This window comes from Salvelinus namaycush, chromosome 3, assembly GCF_016432855.1.
Source record: "Salvelinus namaycush isolate Seneca chromosome 3, SaNama_1.0, whole genome shotgun sequence".
Classification (NCBI taxonomy): domain Eukaryota; kingdom Metazoa; phylum Chordata; class Actinopteri; order Salmoniformes; family Salmonidae; genus Salvelinus; species Salvelinus namaycush.
This window is the reverse complement of record NC_052309.1, coordinates 95,508,275-95,524,990: the sequence shown is the minus strand read 5'-3', so window position 1 is coordinate 95,524,990 and position 16,716 is coordinate 95,508,275. Positions and strand designations below refer to the sequence as shown.

Sequence of the window (16,716 nt, the reverse complement as noted above, 5' to 3'; positions counted from 1 at the left end):
AATGTACAGTTTAAATAGATTCATGATATAATACAAAAGTATTTTCTAGCATAATGACTCCCTAAACCGCCTCACCCACTTGAAGAGAAGTCTTGATGACTATGTACAGTAGGTGGCGGCACCTCTTAAACACCACAGATGAAGCTGAATAGCATCAACAGGAAGTACTTTGTTACCATCCTCTATCTAGTTTTCAATCCAAATACATTTCACAGGCTTTTGCAGGATGTTTCTAATGTAAGATTAGTCTACATGAGACGTTAATTTGTCACAAATTAAATCGAGTTTTGATATTTATAAAGTTGTGGTCTAGCTTTTCTTTATCTGAACATTGTGACAAAGAAAGTAATTGTAGCGTACACATTTAGTGTCGTTTTTATTTTATTTTTTAAAGAATACAGTAACGTCAGCTTCCACGATGGATCGGGTAAGTTTTGTTGACTTTTATTAATAGTATACCTATTGTGGTGTATAAAATGTCTAGATCCAGTTTTCACGTGTGATCTTCCACATCCATGAGTTCGATTTGAACAGCAGGACAAAAGAAACCATGGTGGTAATTTCAGCCAAGTAGCCTACTACCTCATCGCACACAGATTGATAATACAGGGCAATGCGCAACCAGCAGCAGGTCAAGTCAGAACCAGGGAGAAATAATTAGGCGTCGCCTACACTAGTGATGTATATAAACCCTGGATTGCTGATACTATATATTGGCCTTTGAAGCCACCGGTTAACCTCCTGGAGGTATTTTCTGAACACTTCACTTTGTTTCTCCAGATGTCAGTTTGACCACACACACCGTTTACACACTAATTTGTGGCGCCCAAATAAAAAAGGCGGTTGAAAATAGGTGATTATTGTTGCTAGGATACCAGTTATGGTGCTTTTAGCTTGTGTTTTCCCGGGTCTTTATGCAGAGGTAATACAACAATGAATCAAAGAATGATATGGAGTTAATATTAGTCAAATTATTGAGCATGTTCTCAGCGCAAATAAGCATCAGAAATTGTCCTTATTTAGCATATCAAGATCCTGATGTAGACCTCAGTCAAGAGCATATGCATTGTATGTGCTGAGAAAATATACAATGTAGGCCTACTGTCAGTATTTGTCATCATATTGAGAAAATAAGATGTCCACATAGGCCTATCTCATGATATAGAATGAGTCAATATCTGGCCATACCATGTATGATATCAGGAGGGAATCCAGAAATTATTTGAATAAAATAATGAATTTAATATTTGTCTAATTATTGAGCCTTTGCTGAAAACTCAGAAAATCTCCTTATTTTCAGCATATCAAGATTAATATATGGAGCTCAAACAAGAGAAGCTTCATGTCTTGAATGTGCTGAGGAAACACAGATATGCAATGTATACAGTCAGTATTTGTCAACATGAAGAGAGAAAATATGGTGTCACATATCTCAGGAAATTGAATGATTCAATATCCGGCCATAGGAAATGTCCATGTGTGATATTCAGAGTAATCCCAATATCATATATGTCTAAAATAAAATAGTTTTGATATATAGTTTTTTACATTTGAACTTGAAAAAACATTGGAACAAAGACATCTGGATTCAGAATTTCTGTTACAAATTCTAGACGTCAGATTAAAATGAGAATATACAGTCTGCTGGCTGTTGCGCTCTAATAGCTAAAATCAGTTTTGAACTAACTGTTGAAGTATGTTTAGAATTGACCATGGATAGTCAAAGGTAATTGTCTCCAGCTTTCACTAGGTGAATAGCTCAATTAATTGTGACGGTCTCACTTCCCATTGAAAGCTAAGGAAAATGGTTGTCATTGAATTAAAGGTTGTGTACCTTAAGGTCATATAACTCAGCCATTGATACTAAACAAAGAAATCCCCATGTACAATAGAGGCTTATCTTCCTTGTGCCTTTTACAGCTTGCCTCTAGCCTAAAAGTGTTGCAGTTGTGCATCCTATAGATTTATATAATCAGGGTTTCGGGACCGCGGTAAAGTTGGTTTTATATTCGGGCATTCAACAGACATTGAGTTGAGTTGAGTTTATTTTTATTTTTACAGGGACAGTGCACATTAATCAACGTTTCAGTAAAAGTGCCGGTTTTAGCCAGCCGGCTAATTTTCAACCGCAGTCCCTGGGCAGGTTATTAAAAACAATTACAATATAGACAATAGCAACATAGAACAAGCAAGACATAGCAACATAGGACAAGCAAGACGTAGCATACAGACAGAGCAACATAGAACAAAAAGCAGCAACTCCACTCATTACCATTCGCCAAAAGCCATTTAAAGCGGTATAAATCAATAACTAATTCACTGTTTGTCACAGAATCATCAAACTAGATATGATTTATTCTACAAATGTCAAGCATACACAAACACAACCTCTGTTTTGAGGAATAATTCCACTTTTGATTTGATAGAAATACATAAAATCTCAAATATATACAGTGGGGCAAAAAAGTATTTAGTCAGCCACCAATTGTGCAAGTTCTCCCACTTAAAAAGATGAGAGAGGCCTGTAATTTTCATCATAGGTACACTTCAACTATGACAGACAAAATGAGAAGAAAAAAATCCAGAAAATCACATTGTAGGATTTTAATGAATTTATTTGCAAATTATGGTGGAAAATATGTATTTGGTCACCTACAAACAAGCAAGATTTCTGGCTCTCACAGACCTGTAACTTCTTCTTTAAGAGGATCCTCTGTCCTCCACTCATTACCTGTATTAATGGCACCTGTTTGAACGTGTTATCAGTATAAAAGACACCTGTCCACAACCTCAAACAGTCACACTCCAAACTCCACTATGGCCAAGACCAAAAAGCTGTCAAAGGACACCAGAAACAAAATTGTAGACCTGCACCAGGCTGGGAAGACTGAATCTGCAATAGGTAAGCAGCTTGGTTTGAAGAAATCAACTGTGGGAGCAATTATTAGGAAATGGAAGACATACAAGACCACTGATAATCTCCCTTGATCTGGGGCTCCACGCAAGATCTCACCCCGTGGGGTCAAAATGATCACAAGAACGGTGAGCAAAAATCCCAGAACCACACGGGGAGACCTAGTGAATGACCTGCAGAGAGCTGGGAACAAAGTAACAAAGCCTACCATCAGTAACACACTACGCCACCAGGGACTCAAATCCTGCAGTGCCAGACGTGTCCCCCTGCTTAAGCCAGCACATGTCCAGGCCCGTCTGAAGGTTGCTAGAGAGCATTTGCATGATCCAGAAGAAGATTGGGAGAATGTCATATGGTCAGATGAAACCAAAATATAACTTTTTGGTAAAAACTCAACTCGTCGTGTTTGGAGGACAAAGAATGCTGAGTTGCATCCAAAGAACACCATACCTACTGTGAAGCATGGGGGTGGAAACATCATGCTTTGGGGCTGTTTTTCTGAAAAGGGACCAGGACGACTGATCCGTGTAAAGGAAAGAATGAATGGGGCCATGTATCGTGAGATTTTGAGTGAAAACCTCCTTCCATCAGCAAGGGCATTGAAGATGAAACGTGGCTGGGTCTTTCAGCATGACAATGATCCCAAACACACCGCCCGGGCAACGAAGGAGTGGCTTCGTAAAAATAAGCATTTCAAGGTCCTGGAGTGGCCTAGCCAGTCTCCAGATCTCAACCCCATAGAAAATCTTTGGAGGGAGTTGAAAGTCTGTGTTGCCCAGCAACAGCCCCAAAACATCACTGCTCTAGAGGAGATCTGCATGGAGGAATGGGCCAAAATACCAGCAACAGTGTGTGAAAACCTTGTGAAGACTTACAGAAAAAGTTTGACCTCTGTCATTGCCAACAAAGGGTATATAACAAAGTATTGAGATAAACTTTTGTTATTGACCAAATACTTATTTTCCACCATAATTTGCAAATAAATTCATTAAAAATCCTACAATGTGATTTTCTGGATTTTTTTTCCTCATTTTGTCTGTCATAGTTGAAGTGTACCTATGATGAAAATTACAGGCCTCTCTCATCTTTTTAAGTGGGAAAACTTGCACAATTGGTGGCTGACTAAAGACTTTTTTGCCTCACTGTATATATATATTAAAGATGAATAATTCAATAACTAATTCAGTGATTGTCGCAGAAAAAAGTGAAAAATATGCATTTATTTGCAATAACTTTAAAGAAATGTTAATTTCAAGTGCAATTTGTTTTATATGAAGTCAGACAATGTTTACAATCTTAAATTGTATGCCAAATCAATGTTTGCATTTTTAGTGCAACAGTTCCACATTTTAAAGTAGTTAAAAGGCACAACAGTTATTTATTTATATGTCTCTAATTTAACAGCAAAGAGGCCCCTTCCAATCATTTTCTATTTTGGCTTTGTTGAAGTCCTTCTTTGTCATCCCCAGACAAGCTGAATGGTACCATCTCTGGCACACAGAGCATTCTATCTGCAGTATTAAAAACATAAAACAGGGTTATGTTTATTTCCATGTAAATTACAGTTTTGGAATACCCAAATTATGTTACATGCTTTTGCAATCAGGAACATTTTCAAATTGAATTGGATTTTTGTTCAATTGCTAAATTGACTTTAAATGACATGCCCTGACAGAAGTTAATCATCGTTGAGTATTCAGGCAATATAAATCGTATAGTCATAAAGGCAGACATTTTGGGAAAAATGGTATCACACTTTAATGTTGTAATATCAAACATTACAATAAAGTTTCAAGACAAAGTTTCATACTTCTAAATGTCTTGAAGGATGAAACTACATGAGCCTACTGTTATATTACACAAAGACAAACCCAGTTGGTCAGATGACCTTCAGTTTTCTCTGGATGATGCAAAGCACACATTGAGCAGTCTTGGCTTTGTTATATGTGTATCAAACCTCCCATAAACAAATATAGCTAGCTACCTTTCTTTGCCCGTTCATTAGCTAGCTAGCTTTCAGCTGACTGGTGTTACCTAGCTAGCTACATAGGCTAGCTGCTGGACTTTGGACAAATAAGCTAATTTTAGCTAATAGCAACTGTATTGTTGCTGACCCGTTTGAATATAACTCGGAGATCCGGCTGAAAAGATGTCAGAAATGCTACAAAAAATTTGCTCATCGTTGGTTGCTAATGGACAAAAATGTGCACGTGGAAGTGAGAATCTGTTGGAGCTACAAACTTAGTCAATACGATGTTTTTTCAATCAAATGGTCACTTTATGGTAGCTACAGTGCATTTGGAAAGTATTCCGACCCCCTTTTTTCCCACATTTTGTTACGTTACAGCCTTATTCTAAAATTAATTTAATGTTTATTGACTCATCAATCTACACACTATACCCCATAATGACGAAGTGAAAACAGGTTTTTGACATTTTTGCAAATGTATAAAAAATAAATATACTTTATTTAGTATTCTGACCCTTTACTCAGTACTTTGAAGCACCTTTGGCAGCGATTACAGCGTCGAGTCTTGGGTATGACACTACAAGCTTGGCACACCTGTATTTGGAGTTATGCAAGTCCCTGACTAAAAAGATCTTGGTCGACCGAGAGTAGTCTGTTTTTTCGACCAATCGATTGGTTGAAATGTCAACGTGTATTTTTTCCATATATAGACACACCCTATGTCTTTGAATAAAGTAAACTAAAATCAGCTATAAGTGTACCAGAGTCTATTCTAAAGAACAATATATTAAGCTTTTATTACAGCAAAGACTAAAAACAGTTAGTGAATTGTCGTTTAGTTATTGTTTAGGCTAATTATTCAAAGCTCCCTTTGTTACTTTGTTTTAAAACTAAAATGCTTGATTGCATTTCAAAGCATGAATGACTCGTCTGTGTGATGAAATTAACTAATGATTGATTGATTTCATGTGTGACAAACTGATTTGTATTCTTTTTACTTTCGGTTTTGTACACAAGCTTCGAACATCTGAAAATACAATAGTTTGGGTTATGGAAAATATATTTAAAAGCAGTTTAGATGCTGCAATGATTCTATACACTATACTTGCTTGTTTTGTCACAAACTGAAATTAGGCGAACTATAAATAATGTAGCAACCAGGAAATGGTGGAGCAATTTCTTTATAGTGTTACATAATGTTTTTGTTTGTTTTTTGGTAGGCTTACATGTAATTTTTTGTTTTTTTTAGCACACATGGCCCTCACCCTAGCTCCACTTCTACCTAGATACTATGTTACCGAATCCCTATTTGAAAGGAAATGACTGGTATAAAACATATTGATTACTTTTGAAAATATTTTCCTGTCATTTGTTAACAATTAATTTAACTATAATTTAATCAAATTGCTAAAAACTGAACTACGAAACCAAAATTGTATAGTGTCGAGTTTACATACAGTTTGAAAACTGTATAAGTTGACATTCATTTAATTTAGGGTTAAGGTAAAACCAAATAATTTATGGATATGGCTGTAAATACTACATCACCCTTCTTCAGCCAGTACGGCAAAGTGGGTCACTTTGTAATACCATTTCAAATGATGGTGTAGTGTACAATGTACTGCTGAAATACTTGGCTGGTAAATTATAGTTTATTCCACTCATTATCTGAATGTTCCGGCGCCGACAGAGATGGCTGCCTCACTTCGCGTTCTTAGGAATCTATGCAGTATTTTGTTTTTTTATGTATTATTTCTTACATTGTTACCTCAGGAAATCGGAAGTTTTATTACATAGAGCCGGGAAGAACTATTGAATATAAGAGCAACGTCAACTTACCAACATTACGACCAGGAATACGACTTTCCCGAAGCGGATCCTCTGTTTGGTCCACCACCCAGGACAATGGATCGGATCCCAGCCAGCGACCCAAAACAACGGCGCCGCAGAAGGGGCAGACGGAGCGGTCTTCTGGTCAGGCTCTGTAGACGGGCACATCGCGCACTGCTCCAGAGTATACTACTCGCCAATGTCCAGTCTCTTGACAACAAGGTAGACGAAATCCGAGCAAGGGTTACCTTTCAGAGAGACATCAGAGATTGTAACGTTCTTTGTTTCACGGAAACATGGCTGACTCGGGATACGTTATCAGAGTCGGTACAGCCACCTGGTTTCTTCACGCATCACGCCGACTGAAACAAACATCTCTCTGGTAAGAAGAAGGGTGGGGGTGTATGCCTTATGATTAACGAGACGTGGTGTGATCATGACAACATACAGGAACTCAAGTCCTTTTGTTCACCTGACCTAGAATTCCTTACAATCAAATGCCGACCGCATTATCTACCAAGAGATTTCTCTTTGATTATAATCACAGTCGTGTATATCCCCCCCCCCCCCCCCCCCCCCAAGCAGACACATCGACGGCCCTGAAAGAACCTCATTGGACTCTATGTAAACTGGAAACCACATATCCTGAGGCTGCATTTATTGTAGCTGGGGATTTTAACAAGGCTAATCTGAAAACAAGGCTCCCTAAATTTTACCAGGATATCGAATGCGCAACCCGGGCTGGCAAAATCCTGGATCATTGTTGCTCTTAACTTCCGCGACGCATACAAAACCCTCCCCCGCCCTCCTGTCGGAAAATCTGACCACGACTCCATTTTGTTGCTCCCAGCCTATAGACAGAAACTAAAACAGGAAACGCCCGTGCTCAGGTCTGTTCAACGCTGGTCCGACAAATCTGATTCCACGCTTCAAGACTGCTTCGATCACGTGGACTGGGATATGTTCCGCATAGCGTCGGACAATAACATTGATGAATAGGCTGATTCAGTGAGCGAGTTTATTAGCAAGTGCCCACAGCGATTATTAAAACCTTCCCCAACCAGAAACTGTGGATTGATGGCAGCATTCGCGCAAAACTGAAAGCGCAAACCACTGCTTTAAATAAGGGCAAGGAGACCGGAAACATGACCGAATACAAACAGTGTAGCTATTCCCTCCGCAAGGCAATCAAACAAGCTAAGTGTCAGTATAGAGACAAAGTAGAGTCGCAATTCAACAGCTCAGACACGAGAGGTATGTGGCAGGGTCTACAGTCAATCACAGACTACAAAAAGAAAACCAGCCCTATCACGGAACACAATGTCTTGCTCGCAGACAAGGTAAACAACTTCTTTGAGAAAAATACATTGCCACCGACACGGCCCGCTACCAAAACCTGCGGGCTCTCCTTCACCGCAGCCAACGTGAGTAAAACATTTAAACGTGTTAACCCTCGCAAGGCTGCCGGCCCGGACGGCATCCCTAGCCGCGTCCTCAGAGCATGCGCAGACCAGCTGGCTGGTGTGTTTACGGACATATTCAATCAATCCTTATCCCAGTCTGCTGTTCCCACATGCTTCAAGAGGGCCACCACTGTTCCTGTTCCCAAGAATGCTAAGGTAACTGAGCTAAATGACTATCGCCCCGTAGCACTCACTTTCGTCATCATGAAGTGCATTGAGAGACTAGTCAAGGATCATATCACGTCCCCCCTACCTGACACCTTAGACCCACTCCAATTTGCTTACCGCCCCAATAGGTCCACAGACGACGCAATCGCAATCACACTGCACTGTCCTAACCCCTCTGGACAAGAGGAATACCTATGTAAGAATGCTGTTCATCGACTACAACTCAGCATTTAACACCATAGTACCCTCCAAACTCGTCATTAAGCTCGAAACCCTGGGTCTCAACCCCGCCCTGTGAAACTGGGTCCTGGACTTCCTGACGGGCCGCCCCCAGGTGGTGAGGGTAGGAAACAACATCTCCGCCCCGCTGATCCTCAACACTGGGGCCCCACAAGGGTGCGTTCTCAGCCCTCTCCTGTATTCCCTGTTCACCCATGACTGTGTAGCCATGCACGCCTCCAACTCAATCATCACGTTTGCAGACGACACTACAGTGGTAGGCTTGATTACCAACAACGACGAGACAGTCTACAGAGAGGAGGTGAGGGCCCTCGGAGCGTGGTGTCAGGAAAATAAAAGAGATGATCAGAAAACAACAAAGGGAGCACCCCCCTATCCACATCGACGGGACAGCAGTGGAGAAGGTGAAACGTTTTAAGTTCCTCTGCATTCACATCATGGACTAACTGAAATGGTCCACCCACACAGACAGCGTGGTGAAGAAGGCCCAACAGCGTCACCAAAAACACTACCTGCCCTCCAGGACACCTACACCACCCGATGTCACAGGAAGGCCAAAAAAATCATCAAGGACAACAACCACCCGAGCCACTGCCTGTTCACCCCGCTATCATCCAGAAGGCGAGGTCAGTACAGGTGCATCAAAGCTGGGACTGAGAGACTGAAAAACAGCTTCTATCTCAAGGCCATCAGACTGTTAAACAGCCATCACTAACATTGAGTGGCTGCTGCCACTCAAATCTCGAGTCACTTTAATAATTGGATGTAATAAATGTATCACTAGCCACTTTAAACATTGCCACTTTATATAATGTTTACATACCCTACATTACTCATCTCATATGTATATTCTGTACACTGTACCATCTACTGCATCTTGCCTATGCCGTTCGGTCATCGCTCATCCATATATTTTTATGTACATATTCTTATTCATTCCTTTACACTTGTGTGTATAAGGTAGTTGTTGTGAAATTGTTAGATTACTTGTTAGATATTACTGCATGGTGGTCGGAACTAGAAGCACAAGCATTTCGCTACACTCGCATTAACATCTGCTAACCATGTGTATGTGACAAATAACATTTGATTTGATGTTGTTGATACGCTGTAAGCTGATGATTTTAGATGAGGATGCTGTTACAGTAATACGTCACATAGAAAAGTGGATCTTGAACAATGTTACATGGGGCAGAAATCTCACCAGGCTACACCAATACCTTTTTACTGTAGGTTTCTACTACATGCCACAATACCCCTAAATCTGATGGTTTCTTCTACGTATGTACTGTATAAGAATACTGAAACTATGAGACTGACATTTTAAAAAACTGACTGTTTTTTAAACTGTACATCTGTGGAAAGTAGTGAATGATTACACATTTCAGGAGAAAGGAGGTATTATAAGAATGCACAGCTAAAGTAATCAAATGTTTGGTTTAATGATATTCTATGTACTTTACTTCCTGTGGTCACCAGAACAGAGCTAGTCCGTCACCCTCCAACCTGCCGGAGTCCCCTGGTCACAACTCTCCTGGTAGCACCTTACTGCTGGGTCTGAAGAGGGTGTCTGTGCGGCTGGTCGACTGCAGGAAGACACCAGGGCAGAGTGGAACTGTGAGAGAAGGACACGAGGAGGGAGATGGAGATTTGATTTCATCAAGTAAGAACAATGGGGGGGTGGATGAGACTACAATCTGCTTCTGTAACTTCTGTTAATTGATTGATAAACAATATACACTCAGTGGCCAGTAAATTGTCGATCCAGTTTCGTGAACGGAGGAGCATGTTCCTAATAAACTGGCCATAGAGTGTATTTATTGAAGAGGGAGGCAGGTAGCCTAGTGGTTAATGCCAGTAATCGCAAGGTTGCTGGTTTGAATCTCTGAGCCAACTAGGTAAAACCATCTGTCTGTGCTCTTGAGCAAGGTACTTAACCCTGATTCAGTGCCTGGGCTTGCCTCCGCTGTACCCGTGCCCCACCATACCCCTGTCTGCACATTATGCCCAGAATCTATTCTACCACGCCCATAAATCTGCTCCTTTTATTCTTTGTCCCCAACGCTCTAGGCGACCAGTTTTGATAGCCTTTAGCCGCACCCTCATCCTACTACTCCTCTGTTCCTCGGGTGATGTGGAGGTAAACCCAGGCCCTGCATGTCCCCAGTCACCCTCATTTGTTGACTTCTGTGATCGAAAAAGCCTTGGCCTCATGCATGTCAACATCAGAAGCCTCCTCCCTAAGTTTGCCTTACTCACCGCTTTAGCACACTCTGCCAACCCTGATGTCCTTGCCGTGTCCGAATCCTGGCTTAGGAAGGCCACCAAAAATTCTGGGATTTCCATACCCAACTATAACACTTTCCGTCAAGATAGAACTGCCAAAGGGGGAGGAGTTGCAATCTACTGCAGAGATAGCCTGCAAAGTTCTGTCATACTTTCCAGGTCTATGCCCAAACAGTTCGAACTTCTAATTTTAAAAATTAATCTCTCCAGAAATAAGTCTCTCACTGTTGCCGCCTGCTACCGACCCCCCTCAGCTCCCAGCTGTGCCCTGGACACCATCTGTGAATTGATCGCTCCCCATCTAGCTTCAGAGTTTGTTCTGTTAGGTGACCTAAACTGGGATATGCTTAACACCCCGGCAGTCCTACAATCCAAGCTTGATGCCCTCAATCTCACACAAATCATCAAGGAACCCACCAGGTACAACCCTAAATCCGTAAACATGGGCACCCTAATAGACATTATCCTGACCAACCTGCCCTCTAAATACACCTCTGCTGTCTTCAATCAAGATCTCAGCGATCACTGCCTCATTGCCTGTATCCGCCACGGGTCCGCGGTCAAACGACCACCCCTCATCACTGTCAAACGCTCCCTAAAACACTTCTGCGAGCAGGCCTTTCTAATCGACCTGGCCCGGGTACCCTGGAAGGATATTGACCTCATCCCGTCAGTTGAGGATGCCTGGTCATTCTTTAAAAGTTACTTCCTCACCATATTAGACAAGCATGCTCCGTTCAAAAAATGCAGAACCAAGAACAGATATAGCCCTTGGTTCACTCCAGACCTGACTGCCCTCGACCAGCACAAAAACATCCTGTGGCGAACTGCAATAGCATCGAAGAGCCCCCGCGATATGCAACTGTTCAGGGAAGTCAGGAACCAATACACGCAGTCAGTCAGGAAAGCAAAGGCCAGCTTTTTCAAGCAGAAATTTGCATCCTGTAGCTCTAACTCCAAAAAGTTCTGGGATACTGTAAAGTCCATGGAAAACAAGAGCACCTCCTCCCAGCTGCCCACTGCACTGAGGCTAGGTAACACGGTCACCACTGATAAGTCCGTGATAATCGAAAATTTCAACAAACATTTCTCAATGGCTGGCCATGCCTTCCTCCTGGCGACTCCAACCTTGGCCAACAGCCCCGCCCCCCCCGCTGCTACTCGCCCAAGCCTCCCCAGCTTCTCCTTTACCCATATCCAGATAGCAGATGTTCTGAAAGAGCTGGAAAACCTGGACCCATACAAATCAGCTGGGCTTGACAATCTGGACCCCCTATTTCTGAAACTGTCCGCCGCCATTGTCGCACCCCCTATTACCAGCCTGTTCAACCTCTCCTTCGTATCATCTGAGATCCCCAAGGATTGGAAAGCTGCCGCGGTCATCCCCCTCTTCAAAGGGGGAGACACCCTGGACCCAAACTGTTACAGACCTATATCCATCCTGCCCTGCCTATCTAAGGTCTTCGAAAGCCAAGTCAACAAACAGATCACTGACCATCTCGAATCCCACCGTACCTTCTCCGCTGTGCAATCCGGTTTCCGAGCCGGTCACGGGTGCACCTCAGCCACGCTCAAGGTACTAAACGATATCATAACCGCCATCGATAAAAGACATTACTGTGCAGCCGTCTTCATCGACCTGGCCAAGGCTTTCGACTCTGTCAATCACCATATTCTTATCGGCAGACTCAGTAGCCTCGGTTTTTCTAATGACTGCCTTGCCTGGTTCACCAACTACTTTGCAGACAGAGTTCAGTGTGTCAAATCGGAGGGCATGTTGTCCGGTCCTCTGGCAGTCTCTATGGGGGTACCACAGGGTTCAATTCTCGGGCCGACTCTTTTCTCTGTATACATCAATGATGTTGCTCTTGCTGCGGGCGATTCCCTGATCCACCTCTACGCAGACGACACCATTCTATATACAGTGGGGAGAACAAGTATTTGATACACTGCCGATTTTGCAGGTTTTCCTACTTACAAAGCATGTAGAGGTCTGTAATTTTTATCATAGGTACACTTCAACTGTGAGAGACGGAATCTAAAACAAAAATCCAGAAAATCACATTGTATGATTTTTAAGTAATTAATTTGCATTTTATTGCATGACATAAGTATTTGATCACCTACCAACCAGTACTTGTTCTCCCCACTGTACTTCCGGCCCTTCCTTGGACACTGTGCTATCTAACCTCCAAACGAGCTTCAATGCCATACAACACTCCTTCCGTGGCCTCCAACTGCTCTTAAACGCTAGTAAAACCAAATGCATGCTTTTCAACCGTTCGCTGCCTGCACCCGCACGCCCGACTAGCATCACCACCCTGGACGGTTCCGACCTAGAATATGTGGACATCTATAAGTACCTAGGTGTCTGGCTAGACTGCAAACTCTGCTTCCAGACTCATATCAAACATCTCCAATCCAAAATCAAATCAAGAATCGGCTTTCTATTCCGCAACAAAGCCTCCTTCACTCACGCCGCCAAACTTACCCTAGTAAAACTGACTATCCTACCGATCCTCGACTTCGGCGATGTCATCTACAAAATAGCTTCCAATACTCTACTCAGCAAACTGGATGCAGTTTATCACAGTGCCATTCGTTTTGTTACTAAAGCACCTTATACGACCCACCACTGCGACCTGTATGCCCTAGTCGGCTGGCCCTCGCTACATGTTCGTCGTCAGACCCACTGGCTCCAGGTCATCTACAAGGCTATGCTAGGTAAAGTGCCGCCTTATCTCAGTTCACTGGTCACGATGGCTACACCCACCCGCAGCACGCGCTCCAGCAGGTGTATCTCACTGATCATCCCTAAAGCCAAAACCTCATTTGGACGCCTTTCCTTCCAGTTCTCTGCTGCCTGCGACTGGAACGAATTGCAAAAATCTCTGAAGTTGGAGACTTTTATCTCCCTCAACAACTTTAAAAATCTGCTATCCGAGCAGCTAACCGATCGCTGCAGCTGTACATAGTCCATCTGTAAACTACCCACCCAATTTACCTACCTCACCCCCCATACTGCTTTTATTTATTTACTTTTCTGCTCTTTTGCACACCAGTATCTCTTCTTGCACATGATCATCTGATGATTTATCACTCCAATGTTAATCTGCTAAATTGTAATTATTCGATTTATTGCCTACCTCATGCCTTTTGCACACATTGTATATAGATTCTCTTTTTTTCTACCATGTTATTGACTTGTTTATTGTTTACTCCATGTGTAACTCTGTGTTGTCTGTTCACACTGCTATGCTTTATCTTGGCCAGGTCGCAGTTGCAAATGAGAACTTGTTCTCAACTAGCCTACCTGGTTAAATAAAGGTGAAATAAATAAATAAATAAAAAATAAAAATTCTCCTGTAAGTCGCTCTGGATAAGAGCGTCTGCTAAATAACAAATCATTTTCACAAAAATAATACTATTTATGGACCTGTATTTCCAAAACCTAGTTATTCAATGTCTTTGTTTCACAGGGGACACACACCGTTGTTCTCTCAGTGGGAGGGGCTTATCATCTGGGGAGCCTCAACAACATCCTGTTGCTGACGAGACAGAGAAGAGTGTCTCCAGATCAGAACATCTCAAGAAACACCAGCAGGGACGTACAGGGAAGAAACATCACTACTGCTGCTCTGACTGTGGGAAGAGTTTCACAAGCCAGAGTGGCTTCATTATTCACTGTGATCAGTGTGGGAAGAGTTTTGCTGCATCTAACACCTTCAAATCTAATGTAAGAATTCATACAGGGGAGAAGCCTTACCTCTGTCTTGATTGTGGGAAAATCTTTGTTAGTGCAGGAGCCTTAACCATACACCAGCGTGTACACACAGGAGAGAAGCCTTATAGCTGTGATCAGTGTGGAAAGAGCTTCAATAATTCAGGCCACCTGACTACACACCAGAAAATACACACAGGAGAGAAGCCTTATAGCTGTGATCAGTGTGGGAAGAGCTTTGCTCGATCAGAAAAACTAACCATACACCAGCGTGTACACACTGGAGAGAAGCCTTATAGCTGTGGTCAGTGTGGAAAGAGCTTTGCTTTATCACAACACCTAACCATACACCAGCGTGTACACACAGGAGAGAAGCCTTATAGCTGTGGTCAGTGTGGGAAGAGCTTTACTGTAGTTTCCTCCCTGACTGTACACCAGCGAACACACACTGGAGAGAAGCCTTATAGCTGTGATCAGTGTGGGAAGAGCTTTGCTGTATCAGAAAAACTAACTATACACCTGCGAATACACACAGGAGAGAAGCCTTATAGCTGTGATCAGTGTGGGAAGAGCTTTGCTCGATCAGAAAAACTAACTAGACACCAGCGCATACACACTGGAGAGAAGCCTTATAGCTGTGGTCAGTGTGGAAAGAGCTTTGCTCAATCAGATAACCTGAATTCACACCAGCGAACACACACTGGAGAGAAGCCTTATAGCTGTGATCAGTGTGGGAAGAGCTTTGCTCAAGCTTCCACCCTGACTGCACACCACCGAACACACACTGGAGAGAAGCCTTTTAGCTGTTATCAGTGTGGGATGAGCTTTGCTCTAGCTTCCACCCTCACTGCACACCACCGAACACACACTGGAGAGAAGCCTTATAGCTGTGATCAGTGTGGGATGAGCTTTGCTCTAGCTTCCACCCTCACTGCACACCACCGAACACACACTGGAGAGAAGCCTTATAGCTGTGATCAGTGTGGGAAGAGCTTTGTTGCAGTTTCCTCCCTGACTACACACCAGCGACTACACACAGGAGATAAGCCTCATAGCTGTGATCAGTGTGGGATGAGCTTTGCTCTAGCTTCCACCCTGACTGCACACCAGCAAACACACACTAGAGAGAAGCCTTATAGCTGTGATCAGTGTGGGAAGACCTTTGCTCTAGCTTCCACCCTGACTATACACCAGCGAACACACACTGGAGAGAAGCCTTATAGCTGTGATCAGTGTGGGAAGAGCTTTGCTTCAGGTTCCACCCTGACTAGACACCGGCGAACACACACTGGAGAGAAACCTTATAGCTGTGATCAGTGTGGGAAGAGCTTTAATCAGTCAGGGACCCTGAAATCACACAAGCTAACACACGCTGGTGAGAAAGAAGCCTTATATCTGTGATCAGTGTGGGAATTGTTTCAGTCAGTTATGGACCCTTTATTCACACCAGTGAACACACACTGGAGAAGGAAGCTTACAGTGAGGGAAAAAAGTATTTGATCCCCTGCTGATTTTGTACGTTTGCCCACTGACAAAGAAATTATCAGTCTATAATTTTAATGGTAGGTTTATTTGAACAGTGAGAGACAGAATAACAACAAAAATATCCAGAAAAATGCATGTCAAAAATGTTATAAATTGATTTGCATTTTAATGAGGGAAATAAGTATTTGACCCCTTCTCAATCAAAAAGATTTCTGGCTCCCAGGTGTCTTTCATACAGGTAACGAACGGAGATTAGGAGCACACTCTTAAAGGGAGTGCTCCTAATCTCAGTTTCTTACCTGTATAAAAGATACCTGTCCACAGAAGCAATCAATCAATCAGATTCCAAACTCTCCACCATGGCCAAGACCAAAGAGCTCTCCAAGGATGTCAGGGACAAGATTGTAGACCTACACAAGGCTGGAATGGGCTACAAGACCATCGCCAAGCAGCTTGGTGAGAAGGTGACAACAGTTTCTGTGATTATTTGCAAATGGAAGAAACACAAAAGACATGTCAATCTCCCTCAGCCTGGGGCTCCATGCAAGATCTCACCTTGTGAAGTTGCAATGATCATGAGAACGGTGAGGAATCAGCCCAGAACTACACAGGAGGATCTTGTCAATGATCTCAAGGCAGC

General features: G+C 42.7%; 2 protein-coding genes across 2 annotated transcripts in view; one reads left to right on the top strand and one right to left on the bottom strand.

Moving 5' to 3' along the window:
* LOC120043725 (gastrula zinc finger protein XlCGF57.1-like) overlaps positions 1-16,716 on the bottom strand; it is a 714,153-nt gene that overhangs the window by 57,204 nt on the left and 640,233 nt on the right. The gene's annotated exons all lie outside the window — the stretch shown is intronic.
* LOC120043714 (zinc finger protein 260-like) overlaps positions 211-16,716 on the top strand; it is a 32,516-nt gene continuing 16,010 nt past the window's right edge. Inside the window, exons 1-3 of the mRNA XM_038988268.1 lie at positions 211-427; positions 10,064-10,247; positions 14,350-16,060. Of these exons, the coding sequence (XP_038844196.1) occupies positions 419-427; positions 10,064-10,247; positions 14,350-15,992 (1,836 nt within the window). The 5' untranslated portion in view covers positions 211-418 and the 3' untranslated portion in view covers positions 15,993-16,060. The remainder of the gene's footprint in view (positions 428-10,063; positions 10,248-14,349; positions 16,061-16,716) is intronic.